At 44.9% G+C, this 13,147-nt stretch overlaps 1 protein-coding gene across 1 annotated transcript in view; it reads left to right on the top strand.

Annotated features, from left to right (window-relative positions):
* Window positions 1-13,147, top strand: part of bchs (WD repeat and FYVE domain containing 3 bchs) — a 255,193-nt gene that overhangs the window by 183,028 nt on the left and 59,018 nt on the right. The window contains exons 50-52 of the mRNA XM_050196790.3: window positions 2,710-2,766; window positions 2,858-2,918; window positions 7,695-7,864. Coding sequence (XP_050052747.1) covers window positions 2,710-2,766; window positions 2,858-2,918; window positions 7,695-7,864 — 288 coding nt within the window. The remainder of the gene's footprint in view (window positions 1-2,709; window positions 2,767-2,857; window positions 2,919-7,694; window positions 7,865-13,147) is intronic.

Genomic DNA, 13,147 nt, shown 5'->3' with positions numbered 1-13,147 from the left:
CTGGATCTTGGTGGAGCACTGTCGGCGTTGATGTTCCTAGTCGGCGTATAGGGCGAGAAAGTACGATTGTCTGGCACTTGGCGGTAGTGACTCGGAGACGACCACCGAGGAGGCGACGACCAGTGGTTGCGGCAATGACGGGCGATGTGTCCAATACCGGAGCAATTAAAACAGATGGGCTTATCATCCGCTGTGCGCCAGTCAGCTGGGTTGCGACGGAGTGGCGGAAAGCTTTGCGTCTGGGAGTGAGCGGCCGGAGAAATCTGGTAGGTGTTTGTATGGCGGACCGAGCAGAGAGATGGAATACCCAAACTTGCTATTTCCTCCCGAACGACCGCTTGTATAAGGGAGATAGCGGGCACGCTTTCCCGACAGTCGGAACGAACTGGAGCCGGAGCCATGGCCTCAAGCTCACGGCAAACGATGCGCGTTATATCTTCCAGTCCTGTCGGCTGAACGAACCGCGGCGGGTCTTCGCAAGAAGATGTTGCGGCGGTATTGGGCAATCGGTCGAAAGTTTGCGTGACGTGGCGGCCCTTCGCTTGTTCGAAGCGCCGGCACTCCTTTATAATTGCATCCACAGTGGCACAATCCTTACACATAAGGAGATTGGAGGCATCGTCTGCAATACCTTTCAGTATGTGACCAATCTTGTCTGCCTCGGTCATGCTGTTATCAGCCTTGCGACAGAGGGCCAGCACATCCTGTATGTACACGACATAGGATTCTGTGGACGTCTGGGCGCGGCACGCAAGTTCTTTTTTTGCTGCCAACTGACGACCGACAGGTCTGCCAAACAGGTCTCGCATTTTTTCTTTGCAGACATCCCAGCTCGTTAGGTCAGCTTCATGTGTGTCGTACCATTGCTTCGCAGTTCCTCTCAGATAAAATATCACGTTTGCTAGCATTATTGTTGGATCCCACCTGTTGTTGTCACACACTCGCTCGTACATCGTAAGCCAGTCCTCGACGTCGGCGTTGTCCGTGCCACAAAATGTCCCCGGGTCCCGCAGATGAGTGAGGATGACCGTTGGCAAGGGCTGCTGAGGCGTTGTCGCTTGTGTTGGTTGATTTGCCATTGTGGCGGCAGGTAGATGACGTCCGCTGCAAAGTTCCGTGATTGTACCCCGCACCTTTCACCAAAATGTTGCAGGAAGAAAGCAGGCCCACGAGTGTAAAATATAGTATATTTACAACTGGTGTATATGGCGTTCAGGCAACTGCCAGGCTTCGTCTTCCTCTCGTCTAAATCAACTTCTTCCTTCCCTTCACCGTAACAATATTTTTGTTTGCTAAGCAATTCGCTTTTTCCCCCCAGGTGGTGATTTTTGAACATGCTTCGAAGTTTTCACAATCTTCAAAGTAGAAAGCACTAACGGCCGCCCACTACTGATGGTATGAAACGCCGCTTTTGAGACCTTCCACGCCGCTCATGGACATTCTGCGCCGTAGGGTGTGAAGGAGGAGATCTATACATTTGTTTTGCAAACATGTCACTTTTTCCCGACAAGGCGTTAATTTTTTAACACACTCCAATGTTTCGCGATCATCAAAGTAGAAAGCAAAAAGGACCGCCTCTTGGAGCAGTGTGTGCACTTCGAAAGATCAAAGATCTCGGGATTCCACTGCATTTTCGGCTGATTTTGTCGATGGATTGAGCAGTAGCGAGTCTGAGGATGTGGTCTTTCCAACGGACTTTGAGAGCGGCGCCAACGCAAGCCATCCCGGAACATTGGCGGCTGCAGCCCGGCACGCCAAGCTGTAGTGCTTGCACTTAAATTTTTGTAGTGGAATACCTGTTCAATGAAAAATTTTGTTTTTTTATGATATGGTGCCTATTAGATGGCAAAACATTTTGTATATCTCATAATTTTTGTTACATATTTTTCTTAGTATATACAAGCGTGTCTTTACAAACTTTGTTCAGTTTTATCCCACAATCTAAATTCTAGCAACTTATATCTTCTTTATGATGTACATCTTGCTAATAAACCTTTTATGTGGGAAAAGTGCATTTATTCTGCTTTTTGCTTATGTATTACATAAAATATTGATTGCAGTAGTTCCTTAAAAAAAAAATCTGGTGTGACCTGCAAAAAACACCTGGTACGGAAAGAGTTAAGCTGACTTAGTTCAGAAAACCTGTAAGTACCTAGTATTAAAAAGTAGTGAAATGATATAGAATTTATAATGCATGCTATAAACAAGAGTGAAAGTTTGTCTACTTTGAACCAAAGCTATAGGACAACAGATTTGTGGGTGTAAAATTGTCTTTGACATTTCAAAAATGTGTTTTAAGAACTTCTTGTGATAATAATCACCAATATATTGGTTATTTTGTACTCCACCAGAGTTCATCTTTCTAACAAAAAAATATTACAAAAACGAAAGGAACTGCTGTGGTAACAGTAGTAGAACCAAATATAATGCTCCTCCAATATTTGGAAGGGATTGCGATTTAACTGTGAAAAAAAAAACTAAGCTAAATGAAAAATTAGCTTATATAGAAGTAGCACATCAAACAAACAAGGCAACTTTCATCTCAATTTATCTATTCATTAAATAGTGTACAGGGTGCCCCCTTCTGTTAATGACAAGGCTGTTTGTTTATTTTTTTATTTTTTTCGAGCATTCTTATGTTTTGTCAAACAAATGAAAAACGTGACCAAGAACACTTGCCACTCTTTTCTTCCTTCTCTCATTTTGCAGCATGCATGACCCAATTATTCCAAACTCTTCCCCAAGGAGCAAGCACCAGAAGAGAATGTACGTAACAAGTTTAAAAATGGTTTGAAACATGTAAAAACAAATGTAAAGCAAATACAACTTTTTTTCTGGTCCTCACTTCCTCATTTAGGTGCAGTAAATTTTCGTATGATGACATACGTGAAGTGCACAAGCGACGCTACCTTCTGCAGGTAGGTTGTTATGAACTGTTTGTTTACAACATATATACCATGTTTACAATTTTTGAATATGCACCTTCTTTATTGCAATAGCAGTTATAAGGACATTCGAGGCGCGTTCACGCCATTGTGCTGTCACAATACTGACAGCGTGTGTCCAGCCTGCACGTGGAGGTTTAGAAGGTCCCCAGAGGCATGCAATGTGTTTGGCTACAAAAATGATGAAGCCAAGTGGATGCATCATCACGCTCTGCTATATCGGATCTGCAGCAGAGCCAGGGCAGCATTCTGTCTTGTGCTGCTAGTATGAGAATTGTGTGCACACACGTTAGCATTCCTGCAGAGCAGGTGTGTGCATACCACATTGAGATGCATTTATTGGTCTGGATGGAACAAATAGTAAATGTCAAGTTAGCATGAACAAACGCCAACGATTGTTCGTTGACACACACAAACGGCAACGGTTTTTCATCGGTCTCATATCGTGCACCATTGAGTTGCAATGCCTTAACACTGCTTGCGACGTTTAACATCGTACCAGCATTATGAGATGCCCGGTACCCGCCAGAGCACTATTTCTTCTGCACAGCAGCAGTTGTCTCACATGCTGCATCGCGTCAACATGTCACCATCATGTATTGTTAGAACATCATCTGAAGTGCTTGAGAGCAATGCTAAACCTTGTTATTGCTTTGAATATTTCAACTTGGGGCAAAACTGTAAACGTTATCCTGAAGAAGTTTACTAAAACTGGTGTGCATGTCAAATTTACTTGATTGGTGATTCATTGACTAGATTTCTGTTAGAGCTCCCTGGTTGCTGCCACAATGCCCTCTGGTCTGTGATAAACCCACATGAACCCCTTCTCAAAAGCACTGAAGTGGCAGCACGTGCGCTTTTTACTGTCATGCAACACTCCAGAGAGAAGTTGCCCACTCCTTCCAGTCGAAAGGTCTTCACTACCCACACCTTATCATGAGCATGAAGTTTGCCCAGCATTGAGCTCTTCCTGCATGCATTTCTTTACACAAAGAGACACTTTGCATGCTTACACTACAGTCAAACCCTCCTGTAACAATATTCAAGTGCCACGAAAATTCCATTGTTATAACCAATAATTGTTATAACTAGGTTGCATGAAAAAAAAATCAAAATGGAGGATGGCGTAGCTGTTCCGAGCAAACTATAATGGCGGGGAAACCAGTTCTCCCCACCACCTTCCTTCATCCGGCTTCTGATTATGTTGACTCGTTTAACTGTTTAACTCTGCTTCCTGCACGCTCCAATCACATGTTGTTAACAAGCTGCAGCTGTCGTCATTCGAGAATGGCACTGCTATAACAACTGCAAAGAGGGGTCACGGGCGGCAAGTGACACTCGAGCTCCGCCGAGGCATCGCTTTGGTGGCCCCAAAAGGTGCCTTTTATCTAAAAAAAAATGCTGGGACATGATCACCACAAGCATCTCGCCACAAACTTCCCACTGGTTTGCACAAGAAAACCGCATGTCCGTCAGCCTTGCTTGCTTTACGTTAAGCTTGCAGACCTCCTTCTCCAAGGCATCCAAGTGCTCTACGTAGTGAAGCGGAAGGTCCCTCGCGAGAGCAAGCCCATGAGGTACTTAATCATCTACAGGACCACCCGCAGGGACAATGTTGAGGCAGCCTGCCCTACCGTGTCAGCGCTGCCGTCGTGGCCGTCACTGTCGCTATCTGATGTAAGCGCGTTTGCAATGATCGCTTCATTGGTTAAAAGCACTTCATTTCCAAATCTATAGCAGTGTGCTTTCTTTTCACTGGCAACGTCGTGCATTGCCGATGATCAGTGGCTGGATCAGCCATCTTCTTTTCAGCGGTGAGTTACAACAAACAAAGACAGGCACGAGCGGCTTAATCCATTAGCAGAATTGCACAGAATGAGGGCCATAGAATAAAGAACCAGAGGGCCCAGTGAGCAACCTGGGAGCAGCATCGGCAGTGTTGTCAGGGCAGTTGGTGCGGTCCATTCATGTTTCGGAGGGTGGCACGGCACAGAGCTATGGGCGCAGCCCATTTGTGTTAGGAGTGGTGGAAGGGCGACGAGAGAGATACTCGTGAGGCTGACATGCATCTCTCATGGAGAGAAGCACATGGCAGCAGTTGGGGTGGCGGGCAATCGTGGAGCGGCTCGCGTTTTACTTTTTACTTTTTTTCTTTTCAAGGATTTCACGTTCCATTACCTTTCGGCACGGACACTCAACAGGCAGACTTCATCGTTATAACCGATAATGCGGCATGGAGACCTTGTAGTAAACGCGTTTTGTCTCCATAGAAAACATACAAAAGTTAATGGTGCAGCAGCTTTTCATTGTTATAACCGATATATTGTTAAAACCGGTATCGTTATAAGTGGGTTCAAGTCTACCGCCTCGTTCAACTACCACATCTGCCCAATGCAGGTGCGGCATAGTTCAATCAGAAAAGTTGAGGCATGCAGTATTGATGCAGCTACCAGTGCATGCCTAATCACAATCAGCATGCTGACTAAAAGTACCTCATTGGTGAAAACAATTTGTTTCCGCACTGACACCACAGCTGGTGATTATTTGCCACCTGTTGGGGTAACCAGCTTAAGGTGCACCTGCAACCCGCCGCGGTTGCTCAGTGGCTATGGTGTTGGGCTGCTGAGCACGAGGTCGCGGGATCGAATCCCGGCCACGGCGGCCGCATTTCGATGGGGGCGAAATGCGAAAACACCCGTGTACTTAGATTTAGGTGCACGTTAAAGAACCCCAGGTGGTCGAAATTTCCGGAGTCCTCCACTACGGCGTGCCTCATAATCAGAAAGTGGTTTTGGCACGTAAAACCCCATATATTATTATTATTATTATTATTAAGGTGCACCTGCAGGGAATCGGTGGGTTTAAGTGAGGAAAGCCTAAGCTTAGAAGCCACCTGGCAGGAGAGTCCTGAACCATACACATCATAGATTCTTCCTTTTTTTTCCTCTCTCTCAATTTGTGTGTGGCTTTGCTAGAACATGTTGGTGGGACAATGTGGAGGCCTATGTTAACTGGCCAACTGGTGCTGGCATGTGCCATGCCCATTCACCAGGCTTTTGGACATCACCTGTGCAAGCAGAAAGAACAAATTTTTGCCCACAAGTCCGAGTTTGTACCTTAATCCATTATGGACCAATTTCATGTACTTTTTAAAGTTTTCCTACCCTTACAAAAAACTACCAGCAGTCATAGAGGCATTACGTAATCGAGTACAGAACGCTTACGTAAATACCTTGGAAAATATCTACAGGGGTTCTACAGCTACCTTAATTCTACACAAGAAAAGCAGGAAGATACTTATAAAGAAAGGGGTAAGACAGGGAGACACAATCTCTCCAATGCTATTCACTGCGTGCTTGGTAGAAGTATTCAAGCTATTAAACTGGGAAGGCTTAGGAGTAAGGATCGACGGCGAATATCTCAGCAGCCTTTGGTTTGCCGATGACATTGTTCTACTCAACAACAATGCAGACGAGTTACAACAAATGATTAAGGACCTTAACAGAGAGTGTAAGAGTGGAATTGAAGATTGATATGCAGAAGACAGATAATGATGAATAGCCAGGCACAGGAACAACAGTACGTGATCGCCAGCCAGCCTCTATAATCTGTGAAGGAGTATGTTTACCTAGATCAATTAATCACAGTGAACCCTGATCATGAGAAGGAAATTCATAGAAGAATAAAAGTGGGTTGGATCGCATACGGCAGACATTGTCAGCTCCTGACTGGAAGCGTGTCATTATCATTGAAAAGGAAGGTGTACAATCAGTGTATTTTACCCGTGCTGACATATGGGGCAGAGACTTGGAGATTGACAAAGAAGCTCGAAAACAAGTTTGGGACCGTGCAAAGAGCGATGGAACGAAGATTGCTAGGCATAACGTTAAGAGACGGAAAGAGAGCGGTTTGGATCAGTGAGCAAACGGGTATAGACAATATTCTAATTGACATCAAGTGAAAAGTGGAGCTGGGCAGGTCATGTAATGCGCCGGTTAGATAACCATTAGACCATTAGGGTTACGGAATGGGTACCGAGAGAAGGGAAACACAGTCGAGGACGGCAGAAGTCTAGGGGGAGCGATGAAATCAGGAAATTCGTGGGCACTAGCTGGAGTCGGTTGGCGCAGGACAGGGGTAATTGGAGATCGCAGGGAGAGGCCTTCGTCCTGCAGTGGACATAAAACAGGCTGATGATTATGATGATGATGATGATGGAAAACTACCGCTCAAATATTGACATATCCAGGCATATAGTTTGCATAAAGTAAGTGACGATCTTTTATGCCACGGTCACATGTGGAACTTTCGATCACGATCAAGCCTGATCGAGATCGCATTTCTCAACCGTGATCGACTTCCGTCCATAGCTTGCGCAGAGGAGCCAATTGCGATTAAGAAATTCGATCCCAATCGAGCTTGATCACGCTGTTACTGGGGTATTAATAATAACACCACAAACTCTGCAACTCTGGCACAATTCCTTGACCAACAATAAATTGAAATAAATTGAAGTTAATAATGCAGAAATTTTGACATTTTTCCCTTTTCTGACCACAAATGCAGGTGCACATTCGAACGGAGTAGATACGGTACATGTTTTGGGTGTCCATAATGTCGGAATCAATTCAGTATTCATCACGGCGCATAACTGTGTGACTTCCTCCAGCTCTTCTTTTCAGTGTTTTTCACGTGGGTAAAGAGTTGTACATGTGATAGGCTAATGATACATGCCTTGTCTTTTTATAGCCAATAGCCCTGGAAGTTTTCTCAGCCGATGGGCGGAACTACCTGCTGGTGTTTCCACGCAAAGTCCGCAACAAGGTCTACACTCGTTTTTTGTCAGCAGCCACTGCAATAACCGACAGCGCCCAGGAATCCTTGGCAGGGCAGCGCAGAGGTGCCAACGTAGAGTCAGGGTAAGGTGCAATGCATATTTAGGGAGTCTGGTCTCCGTGCCACACTTCCTTTTGAGGATTGTTATCTATATGCAGCCAGCAGCTAAGGTTGACAACATTCTATTTTAATAAGGTGTATATATTTATTGAACTGGATGTCAACATAGCAGTACAGTAAACCGTCGTTATAATGAAGGGATTGTGATGGCGAAAAAATTCTATATAAGTGGTAATTCAATAAAAGGGACTCCTCCATAAAAGCTAAGAAGGCAGAATTCAAATAGCACAACTCTGCTGAAGTCTAATACGGGTGTCACATAGCGCATTTTCAATTGTGATTGAGCCCGATGGGTGCACAGGCACTGTGATGGCGATAGCTGGTGCCAGAGAGGGTTGCTCGCAAAGCGCTGCCATCAGTGCGTACCCGTTCCTTGCTAGTTGCCCTGGCACCATGGCTGCACTGCTCACCGCTCATAGCTGATAACATGAAGGCACAGCATGGAGGAAAAGGGTGCACAGGCACCACAATTGCATAGCTGTCGATGTTGAGGGTCATTTTCTCGCCCAGCACGCTAAGCTTCACTTGGCACGAAAGGCGAATGCGCACATGCCCTTTGCTAGTTCACTCTAATTGGAGCGGAATATCAGTATGCTTCAAGTAATGTGGTTTAAAATGCATGTGTTTAGGTCAGGACTGAAAGAAATATTGAATAGAGTAATAATTTGAGCAAAAAGATTTCATTTTAACGAGAGTTTACTGTATATCAACAATACTATAATGTACAGAGAGAGTAACACATTAAAATTCTTTTTGATGGTTCGGTAAGACTGGAGCATAATTGATAGCTAATCGCTGTTATTTTTATGCTGGTCTGTAGGTTAGTTAGGCTGCATAGGGAAAAAAGAAAAACAAACACATTAGAAACTTTTCATTCATGTGGTTGAGTGCTCCACATGCTTTGGTTCATGTGGTTGTAACCAACAAAAAATAAAACTTCTTCGTACCCCCTTTGCTTCTCACTCATAATCTGGCAGGTATGGTCCCATAGACAGTTAAGTAGTACAGACGAACCTCGTCATAACAAAGTCACATTTGAGGCAAAAATGTCATTATATCCAATATTCATTATAAGCATGTATTCACTACATGCTGATATTGGGGAGACAAACTATATTGTTACGTCCGATAATTCTTTATATGCGTATTCTTTATAGTATTGTCGATTTCCGTTAATTCGACCGTGACGGGATCGGCGAAATGGACCTCATTATCCGGCAGGTTGAATTAAACAAGATGCAGAAAAAATGCCAGAACACTTGATTCTTTGGCAGCATTTGCCCAATTCTAACACGACCCCAAATCAAACATGCTCCCACTTTCTGTGTGTCCAAAGCAGAAAACCAAAGTAAAAATGACATTAAAGCTTCTAAACAAAGTAGAAATCCAATGCGCACCCAATTGTTTAGCAAGAAAGAAAGGCGAGGGTCTAGTGGGGCACAATGGAGGCCTGTTTTCTAAGGTCAGCTTCGCCTCGATACAAGCCTGTTGTGCGGTAAAGCATACGAACGTCGCGAAGGCGGTTTTGGTTTTGTGTCCGATTGCACCGTGCAGGGCTATTGAAAAATGGGGGGGGGGGGGGGGCGTACATTAAAATCGGGTAAGTGCTGCAAACAGACATTGGCGAGCTACACAGTTACTTCTTAGAAATCTTCCCTAAGGTAGGCCCAAAGTAGGCACTTTCGACGGGAGATTTTTTACATGTTTTCAACGAATTCATTGTCCTCTAAGCTTCGTTGAAACGGATGCTGCCGCAAAAGAGGTTGCTATTAGGGTCACCATAGGAGTGAAGTGCATGCTTGACTCCTGTGTTCAAGTTATTCATGTGAAGGCCAAATTTAGGATCAAAATTACCCAAGTTTGGTCCCATGGGCACTGGCTGGGACCTTCAGTCGAGCTTGAATTAACCGGAGTCGAATTAAAGGAAGTCTACTATATAGGTCCGACTGTCGTTTCTTGTTAGTGTACAACTAAGATGCATAGATTGTTTGTGTGAATTCTGAGCTAGTACTCTACTCAGATCCGAAGGAGTTACACAAAGTACTAAGATAATTTTTGTATACTTCAACTTTTTGCTCATATTGTTATGACCAAAAAAAGTGCAATGCATGTGTGGTTTGTGTGGTTAGCCATTTGCAAAAACGTCTACAAGGACGCTGACTAGGGTGAAAGGAAGGTAATTTTAAAAAATGCAGCCAATTCAACGAATTGAATCTATATACAGCAAAACTTTGTGTGAGTGCATAGTCGAAACACGAGTGCACGTATGCAGGCACACACATACACACAAAAGTGCGGGCACACACAAATTATACCAAGCCTTTTGTTATAAGCAGAATTGCAGATTACAAACGAGTACGAAGGATGCATTGAATGCATCATGGTTTCAGAGGCAGCATGCGCATATGTACATAGCGCAATTCGAATCCATTCTATCTGCAAGAACCGTTTACTTCCTCATTATCGTGCAGCCGTGGATGCTTGAAGGCGAGCTTTCTGGTTCTTTTTTTTTTCCTTTTCCCTGCACGGCCGGCGGCACCACTGCCGTGGATATGCGAAGGCGAGCTCCATCTGGTGGTGGTGCAAAGAACCCAGCAGCAAACGCGGCATGTGTACTTCGCTGTGATTGGTTGGCCTATTCGTCATGAGAACAGCCAGGCTGCAGCCACAGTCACGAAACCCGGCGAGGTTCGCAAAAAAAAAAAACTTTGCTTTTAAAAACTTTCACAAGGCTCCCACACGTGGGAGCAAATCATGGTTCTTCATGAACAGACTCTTTGACAGTGCCAGCTGGGTTTACCCAAAAGTAAAGCCAAATAGTGTAATTAAAAATAATTTTAAAAACTTTTTTTCTTGTTCAGTGTAGTCTGAAAGTACGCTGACACAAACTGAAGCCATGAAATAAATTGTACAGTAATCCAAATGACATATAATAGTATATATGTCTACAAAAGGACAGCTTACTTTTTGCAAACCACATGAAGCAGGTGTGGCCTAGGCAGTAGGTCTTGTTATAGGTGATATTTTGTATAAACCACTCGGACAACTCAAATTTGAGGAGTTGAATGATATGGCACCATAGGGCTAACGGGTCTAGAACAAAGTATATCTGAGGACTACAAAAAGATAAGTGCACAGCTCATCCCCACTCTTCAGTGTACAAAAAGTGTATGGCACTGGGTTTGGTGACTCTGTTGAAGCTGTTGTGGTGGCTCCAATACGTGGGCATTAACACTAGCACCATCTCTCGTCACAGCTGCACACTAGGACACGAACTGCCAACATCGCATGTGTGTCACGCAGGGAAGCTGAACAGCAGAAGATGCAAGCACCTTGCGGGGAAGACAAACATTAGGGGACTCAAGAGAGTCAAGCATTCTCGCATCCTTCCAACCTTAAATCACTCCATACTCTGGTGAAAACATGCACAGGGGCTAATATCTACATGTGATCCATAAACTAGAAGCAGTACATACAGGAAATGTCCACGAACTCAAATGACCGTTATGTGCAGCACCAATGCCTCTGGTTTACAGCACTGGCTCTCGTTGCTGACTGAGTGTCGCACAGCTGGACACAGCTGTCCGTTCTGCCAAACAAGCCACAGGCATCTCCATTGCTTGGGGTGACTTAATCCTAGTTCGGCGCAGCGGGCAGCAGTGTAGATGATGTGCAGTTTACAGCAAGCCAGGGGTGACACTGCACATGCTACATGCACTCGAATGCTCGACAAAACACTGAAGTAGGCAAGGGAAAGCAACTCTGCATGCACACCATTCATATAGTGCAGTGCTCAATTTGGCTAGCCAATATTTCTGGTGGCTACTTAATTGGTAGGTTCACATGAACAAAGCTTGCTTTCTTGAGTCAAACAAGGAATTTCAATTCATGTGAGGCTAGCTAGAATGAGAGGTCAGCGAAGCGGGGCCATCTTAACGCCACTGCTCAATGGGTTGTGTCCCTCCACATATGACAGGCAGCTCCAAAAAGCCTGAGGCTAAGTGAATTGCTAACTTGGCAACAACCAGTATCCAACAAAACACCTGAAATGGGCAAAAAACAGGCACCTATGAAAAAATTCAGCTCTGTGAGGTGGTCCTACTATGCTCACTGTATGCAACAGCATCTGGCTGATGACGCCCACCATCCCAGATGGTGTTGAAGCACCCAAGTGTCGAGCCACAGAACCAGACTGCCCATAATGGCACCCATGGCCTCTGGTCACCCAGTTCCCCAAGCCGCTACTCCCAGGGTCAAAGAAAGAGAAAGAAGTTTTCTACAGAAAAACTCGGACCACCCATGAGTCTTCCGTAGGCTGATTTCAGATAAGATAGTCAACCATGTCCAGTCAACATATTTAAATGATGTGAAAAGAAAATTATATACTGTAGAACCTCGCTCATATGTTTTGGAACAAACACAGCTTTAGAAAAAGATACTAACTGGGAAAAGGTACGATCCGAAGTAACTAAAAAAATTTGACAGGCTCAACTGTTATTGACATCTACATAATGCGAAGCATCGCATGGATTGTTTCGGCATGAGATGCCGTTGCGTGTCAAGCTGGTGGTGCTCCAGCGGCCCGAGACGCATTTTGTTGTTTTCCTATTGCATGGTGTTTTAAGATGGCGATGGGAAACCAAAGTGAAATCGAGCTGGTGGGCGATGCCATTAAAACTTCTTTCTGGGCGAGTTGGTGCATACTTGACATAAAAATTGTTACAGCGCAAACACATGCAACCACAAAGTATCAAGGACGAAGCGATGCCAGATGCCACCGAAGCGAAACATGATGCTCACGTCATGCCGCCTGCAACAGGGAACAGTGACGCGTTTGGATTATTGCCTATTAAAAGCGTGCAGTACGTTACCAATGGCACTGCGCACCACGCACTGTAAAACAGATAAGTGAAGATGCTATCGCAATAGGGTTGGCGGCGATAGCTGTGAACGTGGTGTGCGACGACCCGGGCAGAGATTTGCTGGTACCGGTATAAGAAACTGTGCGTGCTGTTGTTTTCATGTGAGACAGGCAGCCATATACTGTTCTCAATCGCGCGTGCCTCGCGCCTTTTATTACGGTAGCAATTATACGAACACTCAAGGCGCATTTCTGCCGTCGGCGTCAGCGTGAGGTTCCGTATAAAGTCCAAGGGCGATAAAATCGTCGCTGCGTGCCATATGCTGTATGTGCGAGTGAAAGCGTGCACCAGCGGGGAAGGCGGGCAGGAAGCGCACCCTCTCCT

Source organism: Dermacentor andersoni, chromosome 1 (assembly GCF_023375885.2).
Source record: "Dermacentor andersoni chromosome 1, qqDerAnde1_hic_scaffold, whole genome shotgun sequence".
NCBI lineage: Eukaryota > Metazoa > Arthropoda > Arachnida > Ixodida > Ixodidae > Dermacentor > Dermacentor andersoni.
This window is presented reverse-complemented; position numbering and strand designations above follow the sequence as displayed.